The sequence below is a fragment of the Mustela nivalis genome (assembly GCF_964662115.1).
Source record: "Mustela nivalis genome assembly, chromosome: 1".
In the NCBI taxonomy this organism is placed as follows: Eukaryota; Metazoa; Chordata; class Mammalia; order Carnivora; family Mustelidae; genus Mustela; species Mustela nivalis.
This window is the reverse complement of record NC_139020.1, coordinates 175,343,810-175,369,551: the sequence shown is the minus strand read 5'-3', so window position 1 is coordinate 175,369,551 and position 25,742 is coordinate 175,343,810. Positions and strand designations below refer to the sequence as shown.

The window sequence follows — 25,742 nt, the reverse complement described above, 5'->3', positions numbered from 1 at the left end:
TATGAAGATAGTGGAACAGCATGATAGAAGGAGTCTGTGTCCCTGAAAATTGTGGATTCCAGGCAGTCCTAACAACCGACCTTTACAGACATGAATCAGTTAATGAGCCACCCAACTAAAAAGCAAAAAACTTCTATCTTTCTCAGCCACTGTTATTTTCAACATTTTATTAGTAATATATCTTTATACTTACTCATCAGTGTATCTGCAAATATCAGACATTAGGCTAAACGCTCACTTTAGAGCAACTATGTAAGGTAGGAATTATGATGTCTTTCATGAGTGAGGAAAATAAGACTCAAACATGTTACGTAAGGGACCTAATGGCACCAAGGTAGAAGGTGGCTAAGTCAGAAACCCCAGATGAGATTCCAGAATTTATACTTCTTTTTCCTGCTTTACCCTATTACTCTATAATGTGGGAGTAAATCCCTCCTTGTGTGCCTGTAGCTAAAACTCTTAATCTTCTTATCCACTTTTGAAATTAAGATTAAAAACCTTTGCCTCCTATAGGCACTACTGTGAGGACAAGTGGGTTTATTATTGTAGAAAGCACTGAAGTCCTTGGGATTTAACCACTATTTAATTTATGTAAACAGTTAAAACTATTTAAAACTTTTTTGAACACAAAAAGTCAGCAGTTATACAAGAAGACTTCACTTCCAATAGAGCCACAATTAACTAATTTGTGCCACAAGCCTACATTTGTTTCAGCTGGTTTACAAAATTAAACTCCAAATCATTAATTAACTTCCTGTTCCAGAAATCCATTCTGTGAGGCCCAACATTTAGCTGGATTGTGTTCAACCACTCAGCTCACAACTTTGCCTTGTCATCCTGCTGTGGCTGTCTTTAATGGAAGTGTCTCCCATTAAATACAGGAGGAACAGCAAGTGGTGCTGTCATACCAACTCACAAAAATACCTTGGTAGAGGCTCAACCCATTGAGCTACCCAGGTGCCCCAGGTTGTGTTCTCGGGGTCCTGGGATCAGTCCTGTTTTCCCCACTCCCTCTCTCTGCCTGCCTCTCTGCCTACTTGTGATCTCTGTCAAATAAATAAATAAAATTAAAAAAAAAAAATACCTTGGTTAAGACTGAGGGTTGCTGGGGGGAGGGGGGTTGGGAGATGGGGGATGGGGTTATGGACATTGGGGAGGGTATGTGCTATGGTGAGTGCTGTGAAGTGTGTAAACCTGGCGATTCACAGACCTTTACCCCTGGGGATAAAAATATATTATATGTTTATAAAAAATAAAAAAATAATCGGACGCCAGGGTGGCTCAGTGGGTAAAGCCTCTGCTTTCGGCTCAGGTCATGATCCCAGGATCCTGGGATAGAGCCCCACATCGGGCTCTCTGCTCAGCAGGGAGCCTGCTTCCTCCTCTCTCTCTGCCTGCCTCTCTGCCTCCTTGTGATTTCTGTCTGTCAAATAAATAAATAAATCCTCAAAAAAATTAAATAAATAAAATAAAAAATATAAATAAAAAAAAATAAATAAAAATTAAAAAAAAGAAAAAAAATACCTTGGTGTCTTGGTAACATACAAGCAGTTCAACTTGGTTGTCTGCGTTAAGACACTATAATTTTTAAAAAGGAAATCCACGTTTCTTGGCCTAGGGTTTTATTGTTTGTGTTCCCTCATCTCCAGAAAGAGTAATTTGGATTCCATGATTGCAAAGGCTAAGACCACCTCAAAAATTCTGGACTCCCTATATAAAAATGTGACAGGGAAAATGCTTAGCTGTTATGTCTAGAGTCAGACTCGGATTAAAAGCCTGGCTATGTGACTTGAGGCAAATTATATAATCAAAGTTTTGTTTTTCTCATTAGTAAAATGAAAAGGGTTATATGATCTACAATACATCATAGAGTTCCAGGGATGCTTAAAAGAGATAATGACAATGTAGATAATGTAGACTTCTGCATCAGTTTCCTCCTGCTTCTGTAATAAATTACTGTAAGTTTAGTAAATTGGCCTAAAATAACACAAATTTATTATTATATAGTTATGGAAATCAGATGTCCAGTACAGGTATCACTGGACCAAAATCAAGGGACCGCCTGGGCTATGTTCCTTGGGAAGGTTCAGAATTAGTAAATGTTCCTTGAGGTTGTTGATAGAATTCAGTTCACTGTGGCTATGGGGCTAAGATCCTGCTTTCCTTACTGGCTGTCAACTGAGGGCTGTTCCCACCTTAAAAGCCACCCAAAATCCTTCGCTCATGGCTCCCTTTCACCATCTTCAAAGCCAGAGATAGCAAATGAAGTCCCTCTGAAGTTTGAAATGTCTCCTGCCTCATCCTTAATTGTCACACAGCTCTGACAAACGCTTCTGTCATCCTCTTTCCCTTACGAGTGTTCAGATGGTTACTGTGAACCTCACCGCATAATCCAGGATAATCTCCCTATCTTGAAGCCACCTGCTTAGTAACTTTAATTTCATCTTCAACTTGAATTGTTTTCTTTTGTCATGTATGTAACACAATCATAGGTTTACGGGATAAGGACATGGATGCCTTTGGGGTCAAGACTCTATTTTTCACAAGCTCTGAGCATAATACCTGGCACGTCGTTAAGTGCTCAACAAATAATAATAGCTAGTATTTATGTTTACTCATCACCAGATAGTGACTTAAGGGCTGTAGGGATATTTATATAGTTCATCTGGCTAACAGTCCCCTTAACACACTCATATCTTCATACACATAAAAAATGAGAAAATGACAGGGCTCCTGGGTGGCATGGTCAGTTAAGGGGTCTGCTCTTGATTTCTGCTCAGGTGGTGATCTCAGGGTCCTGGGATGCAGCCCCGAGTCGGGCTCCATGGTCAGTGGGGAGTCTGCTTGAGGATTCTCTCTCCCTATCTCCTGCCGCCCCTCCCCCCACTTGTGCTCTTTCTCCCTAGAACAAATAAATAAATTTAAAAAAAATAAGAAAAGGAGTCAAGGAAATAAAACTTTTCATTGTGTAAGAAAAAGGCAGAATGAATTGAACCCAGGCAGTCTCAGTCTATAGGCGGTACCTGTAAGCCTCATTCTTCCTCCTCATTTTAAATGTTATTATAACAATCAGGAAACCATGAAAGCCTTTGCTTAAACTAATACCAGGAATGCTAAATCATTTCAGTATAAAGCTACAGCAACATTGGCATTTATTTGGCATATGCTTTTATTATATCTTCTCTTCTTTGTCCTAGGATACAGGCTCACCTGGATCTAGGACTGACATTTCATCATTCTATTTTGAGTCTAACCAGGTGGCTGAGAAGGGAAATCCTTGCTAAACTAAGGTATTCTGTATGGGAAGAAGACAGATGATATATCTACCTCTTTTTAGATTTCAAAAATTGGGGTGCCCTGGTGGCAGAAGTCCGTTAAGCACCTGCCTTCAGCTCGGGTCACCATCTCAGGGTCCTGGGATGGAGCCCCACGTTGGGCTCCCTGCTCGGCGGGGAGTCTGCTTCTCCCTCTCCTTCTGCCCCTCTCTTCACTCAGGCTCTTTCACTATCTTGCTGTCTCTCTCAAATAAATAAATAAAATCTTTAAAAATATAGGTTTCAAAAATTGCTTACTATCTTCATGAGAGTATTACAGAACCAAAAATACTACCATCTTCATTTTTCAAGAACTTGTATTGTACTTGTTTCATATTGAAAACCTACTTTGACACACCAGGGAAAGAAAGAAGCAAGCAAATCACCATTACTTTGGACAACAAAATACCTTTCATTCTCCTGCACAATCACGTCTCCTTTCTTCCATGAACAGAGTGGTTTGGGGGAGGCTCTAGGTTTACAGTCTAAGCTGACCACGCTGCCCACTTGTACCTGAATCAGCTTCTTCATTGGAGTCTTTGAAAAATCTGGAGCAGAAGCTGAAAGGCAAGAAAGATGAGAGAATGATAATTTATTATTTATTAAATAAATTAGAATTTAATATTTTAAAATTCCTGGAAGTTCCAAGGTTGACTTTATAACCACTTTGAAAGTTTCCCAACACACAGATGTCAGTACTTGATTTACTTAATTGACTGGGCACCACTCACAGGATTTGGGGGCTTAAAAACTAATTCCTACTACTGTGTTTTCTAGAAGTTCTAAATCTTGGGATGATTACCTTACATAGGAATTTTTGAAGTTTATTGTGAAGTTTTTTTTTTTAATTTCTTTTTTTTTTTTTTTTTTTTAAATTCATGAGAGACAGAGTGAGAGAGAAAGAGAGAGGCAGAGAGAGAAGCAGACTCCCCATAGAGCAGGGAGCCCGACATGGGACTCGATCCCAGGACCCTGGGGTCATGACCTGAACTAAAGGCAGACATTTAACTGACTGAGCCACCCAAGCCCCCAGTTGACTGTGAAGTTTTAAAATAGCTCAATCGGAAGCTATTAGAATGAAAGGCATTTGGGGCACCTGGGTGGCTCAGTGGGTTAAGCCGCTGCCTTCAGCTCAGGTCATGATCTCAGGGTCCTGGGATCAAGTCCCGCATCGGGCACTCTGCTCAGCAGAGAGCCTGCTTCCCTCTCTCTCTCTGCCTGCCTCTCTGCCTACCTGTGATTTCTCACTGTCAAATAAATAAATAAAATCTTTAAAAAAAAAGAATGAAAGACATTTATCACAAAAATTTCTTGAAAGTTAGTTCTATCAGGCAACAATAGAGTCAGTCTCTCCCGTGATTTCTGAGACTCAGCACATGGCACAGCATCTGGCACTCAGTAGGTGCTCAGTAAATGTCTGTAGAATGAGGGCTGAATACTGAATTATTATTCTCTTGCATAAAAGTTATCAAGATCTATTATAAAATTTTTACATGGTTAGGTTTAACTTCTTTGTTGGAGGAATATATAATAGGAATTACTACATTAACATTACAGTAACATTACAGTAACATTAAACATAATAATATGTAGAGAACCTTATATGTGGTAATAATGCACACAGTGCTGATCCTGAAACAACACCTGAACATTCAAGATACATAATAATGTATTGTTTGAATGAAATGATACTTTTCCCAGAAAATCAGCCTTCCTTTTATTGCAAATGTGAAAAAAGTGCATTTCTCCTAATGTCTAATGTTCTGTTTGAAGGAAAATTCCAGTGAATACAATGTATTTTTTTTTTTTTCTGGGTAAGTGGAGATCATATAGCAAATTATATTATATAGTTATATATTAGATTATGGATAAAGAAGATATGTTACCCAGAGGTCACTGGCCTTAAAACTTAGGATCTTAAAATAGTACTTTCAACTAAAAAAAGACCTTTTTATTGAATGAATTACAATACATTTTTAAAACGTTTTAAAAGATTTTATGCATTTACTTGAGAGAGAGAGAACAAGCAGCGGGAAATTCAGAGCAAAGCTGTCCTTCTTCCATTAGACTGATTATAGTCATGAAAACTGAATGTGTTGGGGAGCACCATGCAGACCCTGATGATGTAATGATGTTTGAGCCCAGGATCATGCTCTGCTCCAATCCAAATCTGTACTTTCATTACATGGAGCAATAAATTTCACTTCTTCTTTCTCTCTTATGTGTTTCATGCTATGCTATTCTCTCATTATTCTGGTTGATTTCGGGCATTTACCTCTTACAATTATTTTTCTGGATAATCGCCCTAAACATGATATAATATTTTCTATACTTTCATATACTTAAAGTACAAGAAGAAGAAAATAATTCAGAACTTCAAATATTGGAGCCTTGTTAATTAAAACTTCAGTATGCCCAATGCTGGATGCTTTGAGTAGGGTCTCTAAAAACAAAAGCAACTCCTTGTGGATCAATAAAAATTGTTTTGAATTCTGTTTACTTTTCTGGCCTGGCAACAGAAAACACCAAGTTCACTTATTCTCTTAAAAGGCATTGGTTAGTTTATAATATCAGAGTTGGATAAGATGTTTGAGATCAACACTGTTTCATTACCATTGCACTATTTCAACCTTTGAGGCTTATTCAGGCCACAATTGCTGCTTTTCCTTAGAAATCATAAAAAAAATTCCCTGATTAAAAATCTTGAATGATACTATTGCTAGACTGTAGATGCTATAGGAATATAATAGGAGAAGTAAATATTTCTGGTTTTAGCAAAAATGAAGATTTAAGAAAAAAAAATATGAGAAGAGAAGCTTAGTCTTACCTACAACCTTAAGTTCAGCACTGGAATAGACGAGACCATGTTTGTTTTCTGCGATGCACTGGAACATGCCAGAATCAGTCACATTTAGGTTCGATATTGTAAGGGCACCATTTTCTATCTGTATTCTCTCCTAGATGATAACAAAAATCTCTTGCATATAAATGTATATATCATTTTAAAGGAAAAATGAAAACCACTATTCTTTCAATCATACACAAACCTCCCTCATTTCCTTCAGAGTATTAGGCAATCTGGCCTGAAATGGTAACATTTCCTTATTTGAAAATCTTAGACTGATTTAACATAATAGCCACACATTAGAAATATTCATAAACACCCTTCAGTCCAAATGTCTATCAGTAAAATAAATAACAAAGTGAGAGGTAAAATACTGTGGGCATTTAGTTTTCCCTATGGTTAAAGTTGCAGACTTTAAAAAATGTATCAATGCTTCTATCCTGTCAACTGGAAAGGTTTTCACCATTTTTGTAATCATGCAAATTAAAGACATTATAAATTCTGTACATTAGAAAAGGTTCCAGAAAATATATTTATTAAGGGTGTGTAGGTACTATGACAGGTTATATATAGAAATTTGAAGAAACCTAACTGACTTAGTACACAATTTTTTAAAAAGAACAGAAATTACATGGCTTAAGAAAGAAATTGATTGAGAAAATAAGTACTCATGTAAGAAGGTAACCACGTAACAACACATTTTGTCTCCAGAGGCCATATCAAGTTGGAAAAAGAAATTATACTCCACATTTGATTAAAGTCAGGTCTTCTCTAGTTTCAAAAGCAAAAAAAAAAAAGTAATCAGTTTTAGACAAAAATCATAAAATCATCTTTTCCCGGTGAAATTCATTTGTTGAAAACATTTCCTTCTTGGCAGACTGGGTACTTGATTTTATAGATTTCCCCCCTCTACTCCTTTTTAGGTGCAATTGAATGTGTGCAAACTCAAGAATTGACTTTGGCACTAGGTATGAGGAAGGCATTTATTCAAAACAAAATGAAGGGAAGAAAGATTAACTAGCCTCACTACCTTACCTCGAGCACAAGGGCTTCTCCATTTTTCAACCATCGGTAGGAGGGTTTGGGCTTACCACTTGCCCGGCATTCCCAAAAAAGATTGTCTTCCACTGCTATTTCTACATCTTTTATGAGCTGAACCCAATGAGGCTTTGCTTCAAGGAGAAAAAAAAAAAAAATCAAACCACCCAGCAAATAAAAAGTAAATACTTTCTACAAATGGATATAAACACTGTGAACAATGGATTAATATGAGCATAGAAGCTAAAATTATATTTAATACCCTATTTACTAAGTGGATATGGGAAACATTTCTAGATTTGAGAATGAATGTTGCAATCTGTCACTTCCTAAGCCAAACTCATTATGCCTTCTCTGTTTTCAAAATTCTGGGCACTGTGTTATGTTCTTTTCATTCTTTCTTTCTTTCTTTTTTTTTTAAGAGGGAGAGAGCAGAGGGATGGGGATGGGGGCAGGAGAGGGAGAGAGAGAGAGAATCTCAGAATCTTAACCAGGCTCCATACCCAGCACAGAGCTTGAGGTTGGGCTTGATCTCATGACCTTGAGATATGACCTGAGCCAAAAATCAAGAGTCAGAGGATTAATGGGCTGGGCCACCCAGGTGCCCCAGCACTGTATTATATAATTCAGATGTGTATTAGTAGCTGGTAATGCAGGTACACAAAACAGACTCCTTTCCAAGAGCATTTGTGAATTATAAGGTCACAACTGATGACAACTTAATACATGAATGACAGCAGATACTAGTCTTAATTATGCACTAAAAATTAACATCCGTAGAAGGGAAACTTTGAGAGCTGAGGAAAAAAACATTTCCCTCAAGTTAGAAATAACTTTTAATTAAATACAAGCCAATGAGCATCTTATGAACCTCTGTGTGAATTAAAATGAAGGCAGAGAAAGATGGATAAATTGGTTCAATTTGAATCATACGATTTTTTATGAAAAAGAAGTTGCTCATGCAACCTTAAATTATGTATGCAAATCAGCAGCATCAAGTGGATTTATCATTTTCTCTTACATTTTAGAAGATATTTGGAAAATTCTTTTTACAGATGAAAGCAACATACCGCTTACAACTGAAGCCACTCAATAGACACAGTATATTCAGCCAAGTCTCAGCTTGCATTTTAAATCCAAAACTGGGAGGTGAGATGTCTTACTGGTTTCACATTGCATTATGCATGTGATGTCTACTGTGGGATTCACATTTGCATCCTCCATATGGAGAAACAGTTTATCTATTTTGATTTAATTGCAACCATGGGAAGATTTGTCTTTCCATTCCTATCTCGTAAAATTGCTTTTTTATTTTTTCTTTATAAAGAAAATTGAAATGAAAATGTAGCTATTTAGCTTTTAGGGAAAATGTACTGGTCTAAATTTTACATTATTATTTTTTATATAAATGACGTGCCCAGTCTGAAGTGTAGTTCAGTTCAAAATCACTTCACTCTACTTACATTAAAACACATTTTCTTCTTTTGGGAAATATCGGCCTTCATGGAGTAAGACTCCGAAGAGACACATGAGTCCTTGACCTAAGACTTAAGTTTCTAGCAAAAAATTCCACTGGCTTCATATTACCACCATTCTCTTCCTCCAAACGGGAGGATAATTTGCCAGACTGAAGCTAATCCTGAGATCATGACTGCCATGTTAATTGTGATTTCCCGTCTTATTCTATCACATGAGATCCAAATATCCTATCAGACTATTTCTTACATGAAATAATAGAATGGATAACCAGAGAAATGCCATGTACTGGTAGAATATACCAGGCAAGCCAGAAATGTAGTGTAACTTTCATGAAACACCCTATCTCATTAATTTCTGATTTCTTGGGTATATAGCATATCACCTACCTAATGGAATAAAGCAGTAGTCTATCTTATCTAGTCAGTATACCGGATGACGTTAGTTATCCCTTGTGTATCCAGTTTCTCCTTTCTTTATTTGTAAAATCATCCCCATTTCTCTTTGAACTATCCTTTCTTCCATCACCTCACACTGTCCATAAAATTTAGGGGAACCTGACCACATTCCCTGTTCCAAACAGAGGCTCTTAAGACAATTCTCCTTGCTAGTGATTGTTTTAGGACTAAACTGTGGGCAATGAGATTTGAGAAAGGAGTTTCAAGATGTTTTGGAGACAGGAAGAATGAGCAAAAATTGATATTCTAGTCACTATGCCTGGCAGCCATTTTGTGACACTACCAGAGACTATCATGCAGAGGAAGGGAAAAGAGAGATAAGGGTAGAATCAAAATGACCAAGAAACTGAGCAGGGCCCTTATTCTAAGGTACTTGAACACAGCTTAGCTTTGAATTTCTTGTCCTAGGAGGCATGTAATTGTTTATTATTTGCTGTTCCACAGAGCTAAAACACTCCTGCTGAAACATTCAGGCACTTGGAATATCTTCTGTTTCCTTATAATGCTCACTTCTTACCCTGGGTCAAGTAATGGTTTCTCGGAAAGGCTTCTTTGGAGTTTTCTCCTATGAGAAAAAGGCACTTGTTCTGGATGGTTTTGGAGAGAACATTCACATGGCTTACGTGCTCACCAACCCAGCTCTTCATCATCCCATCAGCATGTAGACTTTGACCCCAGGTAACCTCACCTTGCTGCTATGTATTCTAACGCAATAATGTAACAAGAGGGTTAAAAAAGACAGAATGACTCATGATACTATACCAGGCCTCCTTTTTGTCTCTGACAGATCTTTAAATCTTACAATAGTTGAACAGGTGTCAATCTCATCATAACTATTGTAGATTTTTTGAGGGAGGTCGTAAAATGCCCTATAATTTTAATATTTGTCTTTACAAATGTTTTCCTCCCTGAAACATTTATGTATGCAAACTGTTTCTATCTCCACTTTCTAAGATAAACAGAATGCAGTACAATTTGCCTTTCACAAAAGTGGTCAATTCCCACTAGTTTTATAATGTTTATAACGGTTACACTGAAAGTATATATTCATTGAGCATATATCTTTATGTATATTATATTTTAAAAAATTGACTTGAAAAAACTTTTTGAAAAAAAAGGTTATTTAATTTTCCTATACCAATAGACTATAAATAAAGGTACCATTATTATCCAAACAGAACAGTACATCAAGTAAATGTGATTATAAATTAAAGGAAGCAAACACAGCAGAGTTACATTATTGGAAGGGAGAGAATTAACACTGAAGAACTCAAAAGTCTAAGTTGATGTGGTTTGTCTAATGCAGTAATTAACGAGTTCTCTAGTCAACAGTCTCTTTCTGCCTTAGTAAAGATCACAAAGGAAGATACAAAGTCACATTTTCCAGGGGAGAGGACAGATGCAAAGGAGATCTCTCCCTGATATGATCAAGTGTGTAAGACATTACTTGAAGGAAAAAAGTGAAATATTCATTTTCATATGAATCATTTTAAAATGCAAATAGAATATGTCATGCCTCCGACCTCATTGCAAAATGTTACTGTTTTTTAGTTCCCCCTAAATATTCATCATTTTAAAAGTGGGAACAGAACAAGTTGTACATTGGCATTCTGCCATAAATTCCCACCACCCAACATTTTATTGAGAGAGCACAATCTAAAAATCCAATTTGCCCAAAACAGAAGCTCACCGTAGTAAGTGAGACGCCCCCTGGCGACATTTCTTCCTCGTGAATTCTCAGCAATGCATTCATAGGAACCTGTATCTTCCTGTTGGAAGTTTGGAATTTCAAGCACACCATTGAACTTTCTCAGTTTAATCTTACTGGGAAAGGGGAGTCCGTCACTTCTCCTCCAATTAATCTGAGGTACAGGACTAAGAAGAAGATTTTCAGGTTATTGCTATTTTAAACAAAATCCTGGATGCATTTTAGGCTTGACAAATTAAACCTTTTGGAGCAAAAAGGCACCAGGTTTCAAATGCAGAACATTTCCAGTTGACACTTACATAAAATTGATACAAGGATCTACCTCTATTGATATTTCAAGAAAATAAGTTGTGCCTTTTCCTGGGTTAATTAATGATTTAGAGAAAAAAGTTGAGCACATAGCCACTGTATTTTATAATATGACAAACAAACAAGCAAAAGAAAAATAACACCAATCTAGCTCATGACATTAGGCCGTTATAGATTCATTTGCTGCAAACTGTCTTATATTTTATTTTTCCTTTGGTTCCTAAATGAAAGAAGATTTTAGAAAATAAGGATGAGTCAGTCAAAAACTATCTTGATCTTTTACAGCAAACTATTTCAGCACATTGGAGTAAATGTTATAAAACTTACTTTCCAAGAGCAAAACATTCCAATTTCACAGTTGCACCTTTAGCTGCTGGAAGAGTTTCTGGAAACTGCACTTCTATTTTTGGTTCATATTCACCCATCACACCTGTAAACCCACAATTCAAGGTTAATAGTTTCAATATTTCCTTTAGAATTGTCCCCCCCCCCTTTTTTTTTTACATAAAATTTCCTTTTGCTCCATTTTGAACTAGTTGCTCTAATGATTTAAATTACTCACTAGCCATCTGTTGGGCACCTTTCAAAGCAGAGATGACTGGCCCAAACATGCAACATTACTAAACATCAGGGACCTTGAATTCCATGATTCCTAAATTACCGTCTGTAGAGCAGTTCCCAGAAAACCATTATACCTTTTACATTGTATAAAATGGGAGGCTTTTTCATTCTGCATTTAATCTGGACATTTCTAGTCAAAGTGAAATATACAATGTATTATGACTTCCTGAAATATCCTAAAGAACAAAAATTATGGGAGGGAATTTACTTAATGGTGCCCTGGTAGCAGAGAAACCAATCTTAAACTTATTAAATGGCACCCCGGAGACAAGAAACAGTAACTTAATAAATGAGAAAGGTCAAATTCAATTATAACTGACTGGAAAGAAATGCTTAGATAATATGTGGTCATGGCATTGTGCTGTATCAGATATGGTTTTGTGTAAGTAGGGCAGTTATATAGGCTTACAAATCTACTTCCTTTGAAGTTCATGTGCTTCCTTGAAATAGCCATGAAGGGGTTGAGGAAACACATTCTTTTTTCTTTTTAGCTTTATTGAGGTATGATTAACAAATAAATATTACATATATTTAGACTGTAAAACCTGTTTTTTTTTTTACTGTGTACAACATGATTTAATATATGTATATGCTGTTAAATGATTATGTCAATCCAATTAACACATCTAGCACCTCACATAGATACCATCTTAATTTCTAAATATTCTGTGGTAAGAACATTCAGGTTGACTCTCTTAGCAAATTTCAAGTACATAATAAAGGATTATTAACTATGATCACGATGCTGCTGAAAGTGGGGGAAAGGGTGAGGGGGTGGTCAAAGAGTACAAACTTTAAGTTATAAAATGAATAAGCTTTGGGAATCTAGTGTATATATATTTTTTAATTTTTTAAAATTTAAATTCAATTAATTAACATACAATGTATTACTGGTTTCTGAGGTAGAGGTCAGTGAATCATCAGTCTTACATAATACCCAGAGCTCATTAAACTCATGGCCTCCTTAATGTCTATCACCCAGTTATCCCATCCCCCACCTCCCTCTCTCTAGTGTACATTTAAAAAATTTTTAAGAGATGCTTTATATCCTGTAACAAGATAACCAAAGCTTTAAGAACCTCAAGGTGCCTGAAATCAGGACAGGTGACTTCATGACAATGTAATTTGAGCCTCAGACTCAGAAGAACCTCAACCTTGGTTCAGTGATCTCCTACCACCATCTTGAAATTCTTAATAATTTCTGAACAATGGAGCCACCATTTTTATTTTGTATTCATCCTGAAAACCATATAAAGCTGGTCCTGGGTAAGGTCCAGGGACCTGTGGTTAATGAAATAATCTTCATCACTGTACTCATAAATATTTTTTGATCCTCCCCAAAATGAAATAATTCTTCGTGATACACTTTTCACTTTTCCCCCTTTCTTTTTGCTAGTATCTACAACATTTACATTTAGAGTTGCACCTTGAAAAATTTCCTACCATCAGAACGTAGCACCAGAGGAGTTGGGGAGCCCAGCACTCTGGCATTCATCACCGTACTGGTCACCACACATGTGTAATTACCCACATCGGATGGCTCGACCTTGGCTATGTAGAGATGGCCTGTCTCTTGAGAGACAAATCTCCGACTATCTTCTTCAACAAATGATGGATATTCATTGAAGATCCAAGCATATGATAGTTCTAGTAAAATTTGGGGGAAAAGAAACTCCATTAAAGAAAGCTTTCCATATTATACTAAAAAATACACAAAACTGTCTTTACCACAAAGTACTGCTGAAAGCATGAAAGTACTGCTGAAAGCATGAAAGTCATAAGAGAAAGAGTTCTGTGAACCGATTCTGCGGTCATTCTGCATTATGGTGGAGGACAGTGCTGATTAGCATTCCTGTGGGAGCAATATTGTTACCATCATCATTATCACCAATCCAGACATCTCCTGACAAGTCTCTCTGGGTTCAGTCTTTCTCCCTTTTAATTTGTATCTCTATACCACACATTCTGTGATCTTTCAAATTTACCAATCTTATCATGTCCATTTCTGACAGAACAGCTTTCTGCAGTTCCTTGGTGCTCTTGGGAATAATGCAAATTTTCTTAACCTGAATAGGAGACTCTGCAGGGTTGAACCCCTGCTGAAAGCCTTAGCACCTGGGTGTTTCTGCACATGCTGCTTAGAAGCCTACAGTGTCCTTCTTCTCTGTCCACTCTTCTGCTTCCCTCACCCCATTTCAACACGAAACCCCATTCTGTCGCAGTTAACTTTCAGATGGTTTTCAAAGCATGGTTCCAACTATAAGGAACCACCTCTTCGGAGAAGTCTTCCTTCATCCTTGTCCTCAGGGCAGATTCTCCTATCAAGAACAACTCTAAGCTCACATCATTCAAGCACTTACTGCTTTTATGTGATGGTCTGTTTAGTTATCTGTCCTCCCACCATTGGTAAACACTGATGTCAACTTTGATCCTGACTGCCCTCCTTCGCCCAATTAGCAAAATGAAATATCCAAAGGCACTTAATAGTCCTCAATAAACATTTATTGAGTTAATTAGGGATACAATTATGCTACCATCTCCTATGTAAAGTCCAATAGGAAATTTCTTGACTTTCAGGGTCAAGGCAAACCAACTTTCTCCAAAGGAACTAATGTTCTTCTGCTCTGTGATAATGAGGGTAAACAATACCAACCTGCATTGCTCTAGATGCCCAATTTTTTAGAGGCAAGATGTTATTTAAGCACAGTTACCATGGTTGGCTCATTTGAGTCCTTCTTTCCATGGCCCTAGTGTCTTTCACAATTTCATCAGCCTTACGCTATTGGTTTATGACGGTAATGCTTTTTCAATAGAATTCTCAGAAAATGTATGTAATGAAAATAAATTCAGTGAGTAACAAATTCAAAATACATTGAAGGCATAATTCCAGGAGTGATGGGTCTTTGCATTTGGTAAAGTGGGGAAGTAAGTCAGTATACAAAGAACAATGAGACAACGTAAAAGGGCTGCGGGAGAGTTACTCTGGATTTCAGAGGAAGGAGAGGTGACATTCTCTCATGGTCAAAGAACAGAAAAACATTCTGAGAAGCAAGGATCAAAGCACTCCAGATGAAGTGAGGGGCATGTGTAAAGCAAGCAGGGGAGAGAACGTGGTAAGGACTTAGTGGCAAGGAGACAGCATTGACTCCCTTCTGCCTTTAATGCAAATGTGAATGTCTGATGATTCCAAAGGTTAGTAAGTCAATGTCAAACTGTGCGCACATTGAGAGACGTGGATTTTTAACCTTGAACTGCTCTCCACATCATTCTATCCTATCGGCAGAGTGTTTCATGACATCCAGTCAGTCACCTGATAGGTTGTGAAATCTAAAGTTGTTTATTGGACTGTATGAAAAAAAAAAGTGTCTCAAACGTTCGCTCCATAGTTGTCCTCATGCCAATGTGATGGTGCTTTTCTCTTACAATCATACTAAATAAACCAGAGTTAGAGAATGCTGGTCAGGGAGGCTAAGTTAGCTCTACATTTATTGAAATTGACAGTGGTGGAAATCATAGCTCCTTAGGCTCTTTCTGTTGCACTAAGAATCCGGTCCCCATGCCAACATTCCCTAACCCCTGTCACCTTACCTTGCTTTGAAGAAGGCAAAGCCATCTCTTTCTGCTTTTCAAATTGTTCTACCCATGAAGCTAATACAATTTCCCCTCTCCTTTTCATTTTTTATTTAAAAATGCTCCTTTTGGGGTGCCAGGTGGCTCAGTGGGTTAAGCCTCTGCCTGCGGCTCAGGTCATGATCTCAGGGTCCTGGGATCGAGCCCCGCATCGAACTCTCTGCTCAGCGGGGAGCCTACTATCCCCACCCCTGCCTGCCTCTCTGCCTACTTGTGATCTCTCTCTCTGTCAAATAAATAAATAAAATCCTTTTTTAAAACAAATGTCCCTTTTGTCCAGTGAGTGTTAAACTTCCACTGCCTCCCAACATGTATGTTACAGACCTCAGCTGGGTGTTAAGAACAAGAAGTCAACCTTATTAAACCAGTTTATACTAAAATGAAAATGGCTGGTAGAAAGAACTCCGATTCAGAAAAACCTAAAATCGAATAAATTGCATGTAAAAAATACTATATAGCAAGGAGAATGCACGATCAGTAAGTACATGAAACACTTTGGAACAAATATTACATATGTAATTTTGTCTGAAATTTGATAAGGCTCCACCTGCAGTTTTTTTTAATCCCTAATTAATATTGTTAAGATTTAAATACTGTACAATCATGATATTGTCGTACAGATACTGTGCTGGCTTTGCCTACATGACTCTAGTAATGATAAATTGTCAGGAGAGAAGAAGGCCAAAATTATAATCATTTTAAAGCTGCTCCCAAAATGAGCATGGAGAAGTGAACACAGATGAATTGTGGCGTGGGTTATGGTCGACATGGAAGTGTCCCACTGAGGTCTCATTCAGGAGAACTTCCTGCCCAAAACACAGTTAGCTGGGGGCCTCCACCTGCCATGAGTGCCGCGGCTGCACTTTTCCTGGGGCCGCTTCTACTTAATGGATGGAGCCCACTGGGGTGTTCATGCTGGCCCGTTCCCCCTGGTGCAGGATCTCCCCCATGGGCAACCCTGATTGGAGACATCCTATCAGATAATGCCTACTCTCAGAACTTCCTGGTGGTCTGGCATTCTTCCTATCCAAGTTTTCCTCTCCTCTCTTTGGTCACAGATTTCAGACTTGAATCTCAGACTGAGGTTCCCTCTACCACTTTCTGTTCCCTCCCCGTTTATCTTTCATAGGCCTTTTCTCCAGGATTTTTTTTTTTTTTTTTTTTTTTTTTTAATAACAAGTCTGATCCTCTTATCCTATCTTGAGGTCTGCTTCTCAGAAGGCTTGAACTGACAGAGTGTGGCTGAAACTGAGTAACAGACTCTCCTCTGTATTGGAAATGGCCCCTTCCCTTACACCTGGAGGAAAGAGCCTCTTTTAGGGACCTCTTTTTCAGGATCTGTGTAATCCCTTCACCTCACCCTCAGGCTCTTCAAATTTACAAACTCATTCCTAATTGATTCTTAGTACCTAACCCTCCAGACAAGCCCAGAGGAAAACACCACAAGCCCATCAAGAGACCCCCCACCAAAGAAGAAACAAGAAAACCTTCATCCCCCCGGGCTATATTACCTAGCAGAAGCAGAAACCCTAAAACCATCACTCATAAATTGACAATCCAGTGGAGAAAAGCTACAGTTTTGTAGGAATTAGTATTCCCACATTCTTCTTTGAGAATCTATATAATCAGGCAGATTTGGAGGTCTATCATGGAACGGCATACAGGTATCCCTTGAATTACAAAGGGCTTATACTTGTCAGCCAACCCCTAAAGCATACTGCAGATGTGATCATCACACAACCAGGAGGACTGTATACTCCTTGTGTATTATATGGTGTAGAAAGATGTTTTAAATAGTTTTCAACAACGCTCCCTCTCTCTTTATATCCTAATTGCATGGTGGGTATACTTTTGAACTAAAAGTGCAATAACATGGCCTAACATTGAAATACAGAGTAACCAGAATAACATAATAGTCTTCCTCCACTATGTCTCTCACATAGTATAACCCCACAAACATAGGAGAAAAAAAAAAGATCTTTGATGGACAGCACAAAAGTCAAACTCTCAGGTTTTAAGCTGGGATAAACAGGAAAAACAGGAAAGAGAGAGGGAAAGCCACTTTAGGGAAGGAAGAGGTCGTATTGTAAATTGATTCTGAGACTCAGGTTGGTGACCTAAAAGGAAATGCCCAATGGGCAGGTGAGACTTTAAAATACAAGCCTAGGAGAGAGGCTGGGCCCAATAATGGTATGGCAGGGAGAATCATGAGCCCCAAGATATGCCAACACCCTGATCCCTGAAATCTTGAACGTGTTACCTGATATGGCAAGAGAGGGTTCACAGATGTGATTAAATTAAGGGTATGGAGATGGGAGGATTATCTTGCATTATCAGGGCTGGGAGGGAATGTCGTCATTAGAGTCCTTGTAAGAGGGAAGCAAAGGCTCGGAGAAGCAGGGGTGTCTTTGAAGTTGCTATGCTTTTGGTCTGAAGATGGAAGAAAGGGCACGAGTCCAGGAAAACAGGTGGCTTCTAGAAGCGGGGAAAAGGAGGAAATGGATTCTCCCCCGGAGCCTTCAGAGCCTGCAGCAGCCCTGTCAACATCTGGCACCTTGATTTTAGGTCAGGGACCCCTGTATTGGACTTCCGGCTCACAGAATTGTAAAACAATAAATCCATGGTGTTTTAAGCCGCTAAGCTTGTGGTAATTTGTCATATCAGCAAGGGGAAACCAACAGAAACAATGATAACGTGTAACAATCAGGTACTGTTATTAAGTTCAAGTGCAGTGCTAAGTGATAAGAGATAAAATTTCCAGAGAAAAACAAATGACCAGAAACAAAAAAATGGAGAAAGCCTGCACTTAGAAGGCTTACGAAAGACTCGTATTTTATACAAAATGACTCTAAGATCAATACAGTGTCAGGATGGAGTATTCCACAAGAGATGGCAAATCACAGCAACCCCAAAGCAAATGAATTCGTGTTCTACTGTTTTATACAAAGATTCAGATCTTTGAGATGCATGGGTAGCTGTGTCTGTGAAGCTTCCGACTCTTGGTTTCAGCTCAGGGCATGATCTCAGGGTCGTGAGATCGAGCCCCATCTCGGGCTCCACTTGGCCCATGGAGTCTTCTTGAGATTCTCTCTCTCCCTTTCCCCACCCCCCACTAAAAAGCAGAACAAAACAGAAACCACACAAAGATTCAGACCCTCAACAACTTACGAAAAGAAGTCAAATCTGTATTTAATATAGTATATACAGTCATGACAGTTAAAACAGAAATTTGTAGCACCTACCTACCCCTTCTTTACAGACTTTCTTATTGAGATGGAAAGAGACATAATTTTTTTATGTCTTAGAGAGGAGATCTGCACTATTTCATTTATTGCCTGTATGACCGTGTTAAAATATATGGCATCACTCTGATTGAAAACATTAGAGAGTTAAGTGATTTACTGCTTTCTGAATAAAGTAAAAAAAAATCTGCTGTAATACTATCAGAGTTTACTTATCATAAAAATCTGCATTTGCAATAAACATTAATTGTGCACTGCAAAGTAAAATATATACCAAATCAGCATTCTTTGGAGATTTTTCAACATCATTTTATGTATGATGATAAATACAAAGCTATAATAAAAATGATAATTTTATATACTCAAATGAGTTAGACTTTACAAAACCTTTCATAACCTGTGGTGTAAATCACAAACACATTACACCAAAACTACTTGGCCACTGGGCTTTCTATTAACAACTCTACGTTAATATTAGGTATGTGAAATATTTTTTAATAGAGAGCAAAGAGGCTTTAGCAATCAGAGTCATAAATTAAGATAATGAAGTGCTGAAACTGCTTTCTTAAAAAGTAGTATGTGATGAATGACTCCTCCAGCCACATTCTTTCTCAGGTCACTTAAGTATGAGGCCAGTCAATTTCACAGGAAATATGTCACTCTAGTATTTACCTGGAGATATATTAATACATAGACTACTGACATTTAAGGGTTTATTCCTAGTTTCATTATAAAATTCTACTTTGAGGGAGATTTAATCCTTTATAAAGGCATTTTCCAGAAGAACCTGTCAAACAAAACTGGTTGAACAAAACTGTAGAAGTAACTTTGGCCATTTTCTCCAGTGCTGCCTGGGCAGTTTGACCTATCTTAAAAAATGGCATAGTCTAAGATTGTGGGAACTTGCTGGATGGCATTCGTGATTTGTACTGGTGACTTAGACAACTGGGAAGGACATTTGGCCATGGGGCTTGGAGGGTCTTTGACAGTTCGTATTCCAAACTCTAGAGTCATGCAGAAAACTGAAGATAATTTAAGGTTCAGAGAACCAAAGATCAATGGCTAGGACTGAAAAGTCTGTACCCTCAAAGCAGAAGGCATCTATGAACCTTTCCAACATTTCAGTGTGCTATCTTTCAAAAGCTGTTTTGTAAGATGTTGCGTTGAGGGCTGCATTACATTATGTTGCAGGGTTCCTTGTTTAGCCTATAAATGTCCGCCTAATCTATTTTTACTTAGAGTACTAACAAGTGTGACTTTTGAGGGGAAGGGGAAAAAAAAAACCTATCTTAAAAATGACATTCCTTCATCCTTTCATACTTCCCTGACTTCCCCGCTGATTCTAGGTCAGGAGCTGGCAAAGTATAGTCAAGTTACAAAGCAGCTCGCTTTGTAAACTAAATATTTTGGAGCACCCTCACACCTCTCCCTTTGTTATTGTCCATCGCTGCTTTTATGCTACAAAAGCAGAGCCCAGGAGCTGCCACAGAGACTATATGGCCCATAAAGGCTAAAATATTTTATCTGACTAAACTTGTAAGAAGAAAGTTCGATGACGCGTGTTCTAGGTTAGTATTAGCCCTGGACCAAGTTATGAGTTTTGCGTTCTTTACTGGTCTTACTTTACTTCAATAGCTCTCTTCCTCCCAAGGCTGTCATAGTGTCCTAACTACCATGTGAAGCTTCACAGAGCTTAGGCTAGTCCCCTAAATCTTCTGGATTCCCCTCTCTTGCTCTAGTCCTGCCACCATTCTGGAACACATAGGAGCCATTTCCATTGCATAACAGATGCTTCCAAGAGAGAATGCAGTTTCCTAATGTGCTCTGTGACCACCACTTTTGGTTCTATCATTTTCTTTCAGAAACAGGAATATTTCCAGTAGAGTACCTGCATCTTGCAGGTGGATACAATAAATTAGGCCTCAGGAAGCTGGAGACATTAATGTTTCTCTCTTTCTCTCTCTCTCTCTCTCTCTCTCTCACACACACACACACACACACACATAAACAACATACCCTCCACAAGGCTCTGTCCTCATTTTTAAAGAAAGATTTATTTATTTACTTATTTATTTGAGAGAGAGAGAGAAAGAGGAGACCATGAGCACGGGGAGGGGCAGAGGGAGAGAGAGACTCTCAAACAAACTTTCCACTGAGCATGGAGCCCAACAGAGGACTTGATCTCAGGACCCTGAGATCATGACCTGAGCCAAAACCAAGAGTTGGAAGCTTAAGTGACTGGGCCACCCAGGCACCCTTGTCTTCATTTTTAATGCCAGTAAAGCTCTTCTAACAAACACCTTCATTTCTTTCCTGGTACCATGGCTGCTAAAACGGAAGTAGGTGCCAAAGTGAAGTTCTTTCCTCCTTATTTGTTGATGCAGAAACGTGACCACTCTCACCATTCTTCATTTTTGGATACATACATCCCCTTTTCTCACAAAGAACTTTTTAATTTTCCCCCCAAAACCCAACCATCTCCCATCCTTAATTCACCTTGTTTCAGTGAACTGACCCCACCCTTGTCTCCTTGTTCCAAGAGATCTCAAGATGAGGACATCCACGTGGAGGCTAACTTCGATGACACTCAAACTCTGCTGTTCAGCAATGACTTAGGGTAACTGAGAAGGGGAAGGAGCAAAAACATTCAAGACATTTACTGACTTACTTCCTTTGGCCACAGTATTAAGGAAGCATGATATTCTTAAAGAAAGCAGTTTAAATTTTCCGAAGAGAAAAAGAGACCTAATCAGGATGGGCCAGTTATCACGATGTTTCATGAAGACAGGAACCCTGTCTTGTCACAGACCCAACGTGCAGTTACTACGAACCCCTTGGTTGTAGGTGGACCTCCTGCTACAGTGATGAAACTCAGGTACAAACCCCCAAAATGACAAGAGTCAGATCTTAAGGTAAGAGAGACTTGGGGAATATAATGCATTTGTTTTCTGCTTCCTCATTTTCATGATAAAAATATGGCTTTCAAAGGAGTTCGAGGCTCTGAAAATGTTAGAAAGCAATTTTAAGATTAGCTCAAAACCCAAATGCTGCGGATGACTACAAGTTTCATTGCCAAGACCTGCTTGTGCAGCTAAAAGAAAGTGCTTTGTAATAGCCCATTTTGCACAATGCCATACTTGATGCAATGTATATGCCGGTGCACAGATCTTAAATGTACGCCAAATCCCTCTTGCCAGGTTTGCACTTTCCTCACCACTTATACTGAATAATGGATATTTTTTATGACTTCAGTGACAGTAAATAACATGTCATTTTAAGTGCAGTCCAGGAGAAGTTAAAGAATCCTATAGCTCATGGGAGTGCTAATTGGAGCCAATTATAATTTGATTGACCTGCCTTGCTATTAAAATGATATGCAAAATTTACACTGTCCTTGCAAAATGGAAATTTTCTAGTACAAGCTAACTATAGGAAGCCCACCCTTTTAATGAATCCAAGGGTAGTGCTTGGGGGCTACAATTTCCACACCAACTATCGGAAGCTAATTCCAGACAGGGGCTTCGCTGGGTTGCAAATGATACAAAAAAATTATAGATGGGGAAGATGTGAAGTAAAAATAACTGAAATAAGGTGCGCCTGGGTGGCTCAGTGGGTTAAGCCTCTGCCTTCGGCTGGGATCATGATCTCAGGGTCCTGGGATCAAGCCCCGCATCAGGCTCTCTGCTTGGCAGGGAGCCTGCTTCCCTCTCTCTGCCTGCCTCTCTGCCTGCTTGTGATCTCTGTCTGTCAAATAAATAAATAAAATCTTTTAAAAAAAACCCTGAAATAATTAAGGCCTAGTGGATGAAGGAGCGGTATCACATTAACTGTCCATCCTTCATTAGGTTTCCTTTTCCTGTATTCTTTCCTTAAGGAATGTCATGGGGATTGGATATTTCTCTTCTTGCCATGTGGGAGGTTTTTTGTTTTTTAATAGCAGAATAAAATATCCACTATCATTGGTAAATAGAATGTGTTTATTAGCATAAAATGAAGTCATCCTACCAAATCACAGGGGTCTTCTTACTTGGTACAATAAATTAGCCCCAAGGAAGCAGGAGAAATTAATGTTTCTCTCTCTCTCACAAACACACCCACACAAAGTACTACTATTTGCCACTAGTAGCACATCAAACTATTCCTCAAAATAGTTTAATATTATTTATTTTTTAAATGACTTTTAAATGACTTTTTTTTTTTTTTTAATTTGACAGAGAGCACAAGAGTGGCACACAGAGGGAGAGGAGGAAGCAGGCTCTCCGCTGAGCAGGGAGCCCAATGAGGGGCTCAATCCCAGGATGCTGGGATCATGACCTGAGCTGAAGGCAGATACTTAACTGACTGAGCCAAGTTTAATACTACTTAAAAACTTATTTTTAAATGTATCTTTACACTCTGTGGTCTGTAACTCCTCTGAATAGTAGATTTTAAATAGTAGCAGTTTCATTATAAGTTACACTTTTGAAATCATGCAAAGTCACCTGAGTTTTTAAAAATGAGTATATAAATATCTTAATAAATAACATCATTTTGCTTATATCTTATAATAGTATATAGATATAACAGATAAATAAAATTTACTATCAAAAATTTTTAAAAAGACTATGTAAATGCTGGATTATGGTAGGGTATGCAATTATGCCTGAATATCCCAAATAAATGTGGTAACAAAAAACAATGCCCTCCAAAATCTTTCATTAAAAGCAATTTCCATCCTTCACATCCAGAGGGCTTTATAAATTGCCAACCTCTTTAGGCCCTAAAGGATGTGCTCAGGAGATTTCACAGAAGTCACAGGTTCAAGTCAAATGTAGATAATAGTTTGTAGGCCTTGAAAAAAATTTGAAAAATAGTATTTGCATTATATCATGTTCCCTTGCTTTTTATGGGAATAAAAAAGGCTATGAAGACAAGTTCATGAAAAAATCTATCACTATCACTCTATAGAAATGTCTTTCAAAGCCTGAAAAAATTGACATTACTTTTTCTGTGGTTTTAATAATCTACCTAAATAAAACCCTGTTGATGCTAGAGAGACAAATACATAAAGAAATAAAAGCCTATTGCCCAAATGCAGGTTTTATTTAAAATTCTCAGTGCTTAGTGTTTGAGTTTTTTAGATATCATCTTTCTGATCTTTGTTTTCAAAGATTCACTATGTTGACCAATTGGCTTATTTATCAGACTTCAATATTGTTGTTACTTTGTATTTGATCCCTCTCTATTACTTGCTTTCTCTTTATTGCACACCCCAGTCAGTGCAAGAATGATTTTTGGTCAATGAAAGATCAATGCTTAAAGAAGTATCTGAATGGGGGTGCCTATTCGGTTAAAGCCTCTGCCTTCGGCTCAGGTCATGATCTCAGGGTCCTGGAATCAAGCCCCACCTCGGGCTCTCTGCTGGGCAGGGAGCCTGCTTCCCCCTCTCTCTCTCTGCCTGCCTCTCTGCCTACTTGTGATCTCTTTCTCTCTGTTAAATAAATAAATAAAATCCTAAAAAAAAAAAAAAAAGTATCTGAATGCCCCTCATTGAGGGACTCTTTCAGAATTTATACTATCCAGGATAGAAGGAAGAGTAAGAGGTAAAAGTTAGGAAGAAAAGAATATATTGTTCTTATTCTGTCTATACCCTGCCATTATGAGCGCATCAAAATGATGGCAATTTATGTCAAGTGATATTCTCTATATTTTACAAAGAACTTTTGATCTAATATTAATTTCTAGTGGTAAACATAACCATCGCTGCTTTAGCAGGTTTTCCTTATCCCCATTTTTTTTTCAACATCCTAGCTACCTATTTACAAACATTATATTTAACTAATAGATGTACATTATATCAGTTAATTAAGTGCAGAGGGATAAGAGTAAGTGAATATCAAGTGATGGAGAGTATGTCAAAGGCAGCATTTCAATTATGAATAACACCATATTCCAGTGCTATGCAGTGCTTACTTTTCTATGTCTGGCTAATGGACCAATGACCCTTCTAGTCATTCTTAACAGCACCACTAGGATTTTAATCTGAATCTTGTTCTAGTATAAAAATATCGAACGGATATTGGCTTCACTGTGATTTTCAAAACTGTAGAACAGGAGTCCATTGAGCCAGATAGAGTTTTAAAAATGCATCCTAATTATACTTCAAGTTGGTAACTGAGCTCATTTGTGGCCCCATAGGAAAGGATGCAAAGCTCATGCCATAATCTTCAGATGGTAAAAAAGGACAATGACCTTTCAAGCCAGCTCAAGTATTTAGTAAAATCTAAGTATGTTGTTCTGTTTACAGTTGTCCCTAAAATGCAGTCAAGTTTATGTTTACTTACAACTTCAGTTAATTTCTTCCCTTTTACCTTTTTTCAAACAAGAAACAAATTATATTAGAAGTTGTAAGAGCACCAGCTCTTTCTTTTTTTTTTTCTTCTTTCTTTTCTTTTTTTGGGGTGGGGAGCGGGAGGTCCAAATGTATTTACCTACAACAATACAAAGGAATGCAAAGCAACCACCTGCTCCCTCTTTCAAACATTTTTGCTGCAAAGCACTGCTGTTCAAGCATACAGGTTTCCTTGTGAAAAGAAAAAAAAAAAAACAAACCAACAATCATGTGAGTATTCTTCAGCCAGAATGATGAAAAGAAAAAAGAAGTAAATATGCAGACCTACAGTGTATGAACATTAGATTCTGCCTTGATCAGAATCATGAATAAACTTACAAAGGAATGTTAATCTCTTTGACATAAATGTTCATTGGTCCTTTTTTTTTTAAAGAGTTTATTTATTTATTTGATAGACACAGATCACAAGTAGGCAGAGAGGCAGACAGAGAGTGAGAGGGGGAAGCAGGCTCCCCACTGAGCAGAGAGCCAGATGTGGGGCTTGATCCCAGGACCTTGAGATCATGACCTGAGAAGGCAGAGGCTTAACCCACTGAGCCACTCAGGCACCCAGGCACCCCTCAATGGTCCTCTTTAAACTGGAAGTATCCTCAACTTCATTCTTTCCTAATCCCGTATTACCTCTTCTATTTATTCTCCCAAACAATACTACATTTTAATTTTCTAATTAAATTACTGTTGAACAAGTTGTCTTCCCAATTTACCCTGCT

At 38.0% G+C, this 25,742-nt stretch overlaps 1 protein-coding gene across 2 annotated transcripts in view; it reads right to left on the bottom strand.

Moving 5' to 3' along the window:
* The window catches only part of CNTN3 (contactin 3), a 336,043-nt gene that overhangs the window by 89,070 nt on the left and 221,231 nt on the right, over window positions 1-25,742 (bottom strand). For both annotated transcript variants that reach the window (XM_082740072.1, XM_082740073.1), the window contains 6 exons: window positions 13,213-13,416; window positions 11,476-11,578; window positions 10,822-11,006; window positions 7,195-7,331; window positions 6,142-6,271; window positions 3,724-3,874 (listed from right to left, as the gene is read on the bottom strand). In XM_082740072.1, the coding sequence (XP_082596198.1) occupies window positions 3,724-3,874; window positions 6,142-6,271; window positions 7,195-7,331; window positions 10,822-11,006; window positions 11,476-11,578; window positions 13,213-13,416 (910 nt within the window). The remainder of the gene's footprint in view (window positions 1-3,723; window positions 3,875-6,141; window positions 6,272-7,194; window positions 7,332-10,821; window positions 11,007-11,475; window positions 11,579-13,212; window positions 13,417-25,742) is intronic.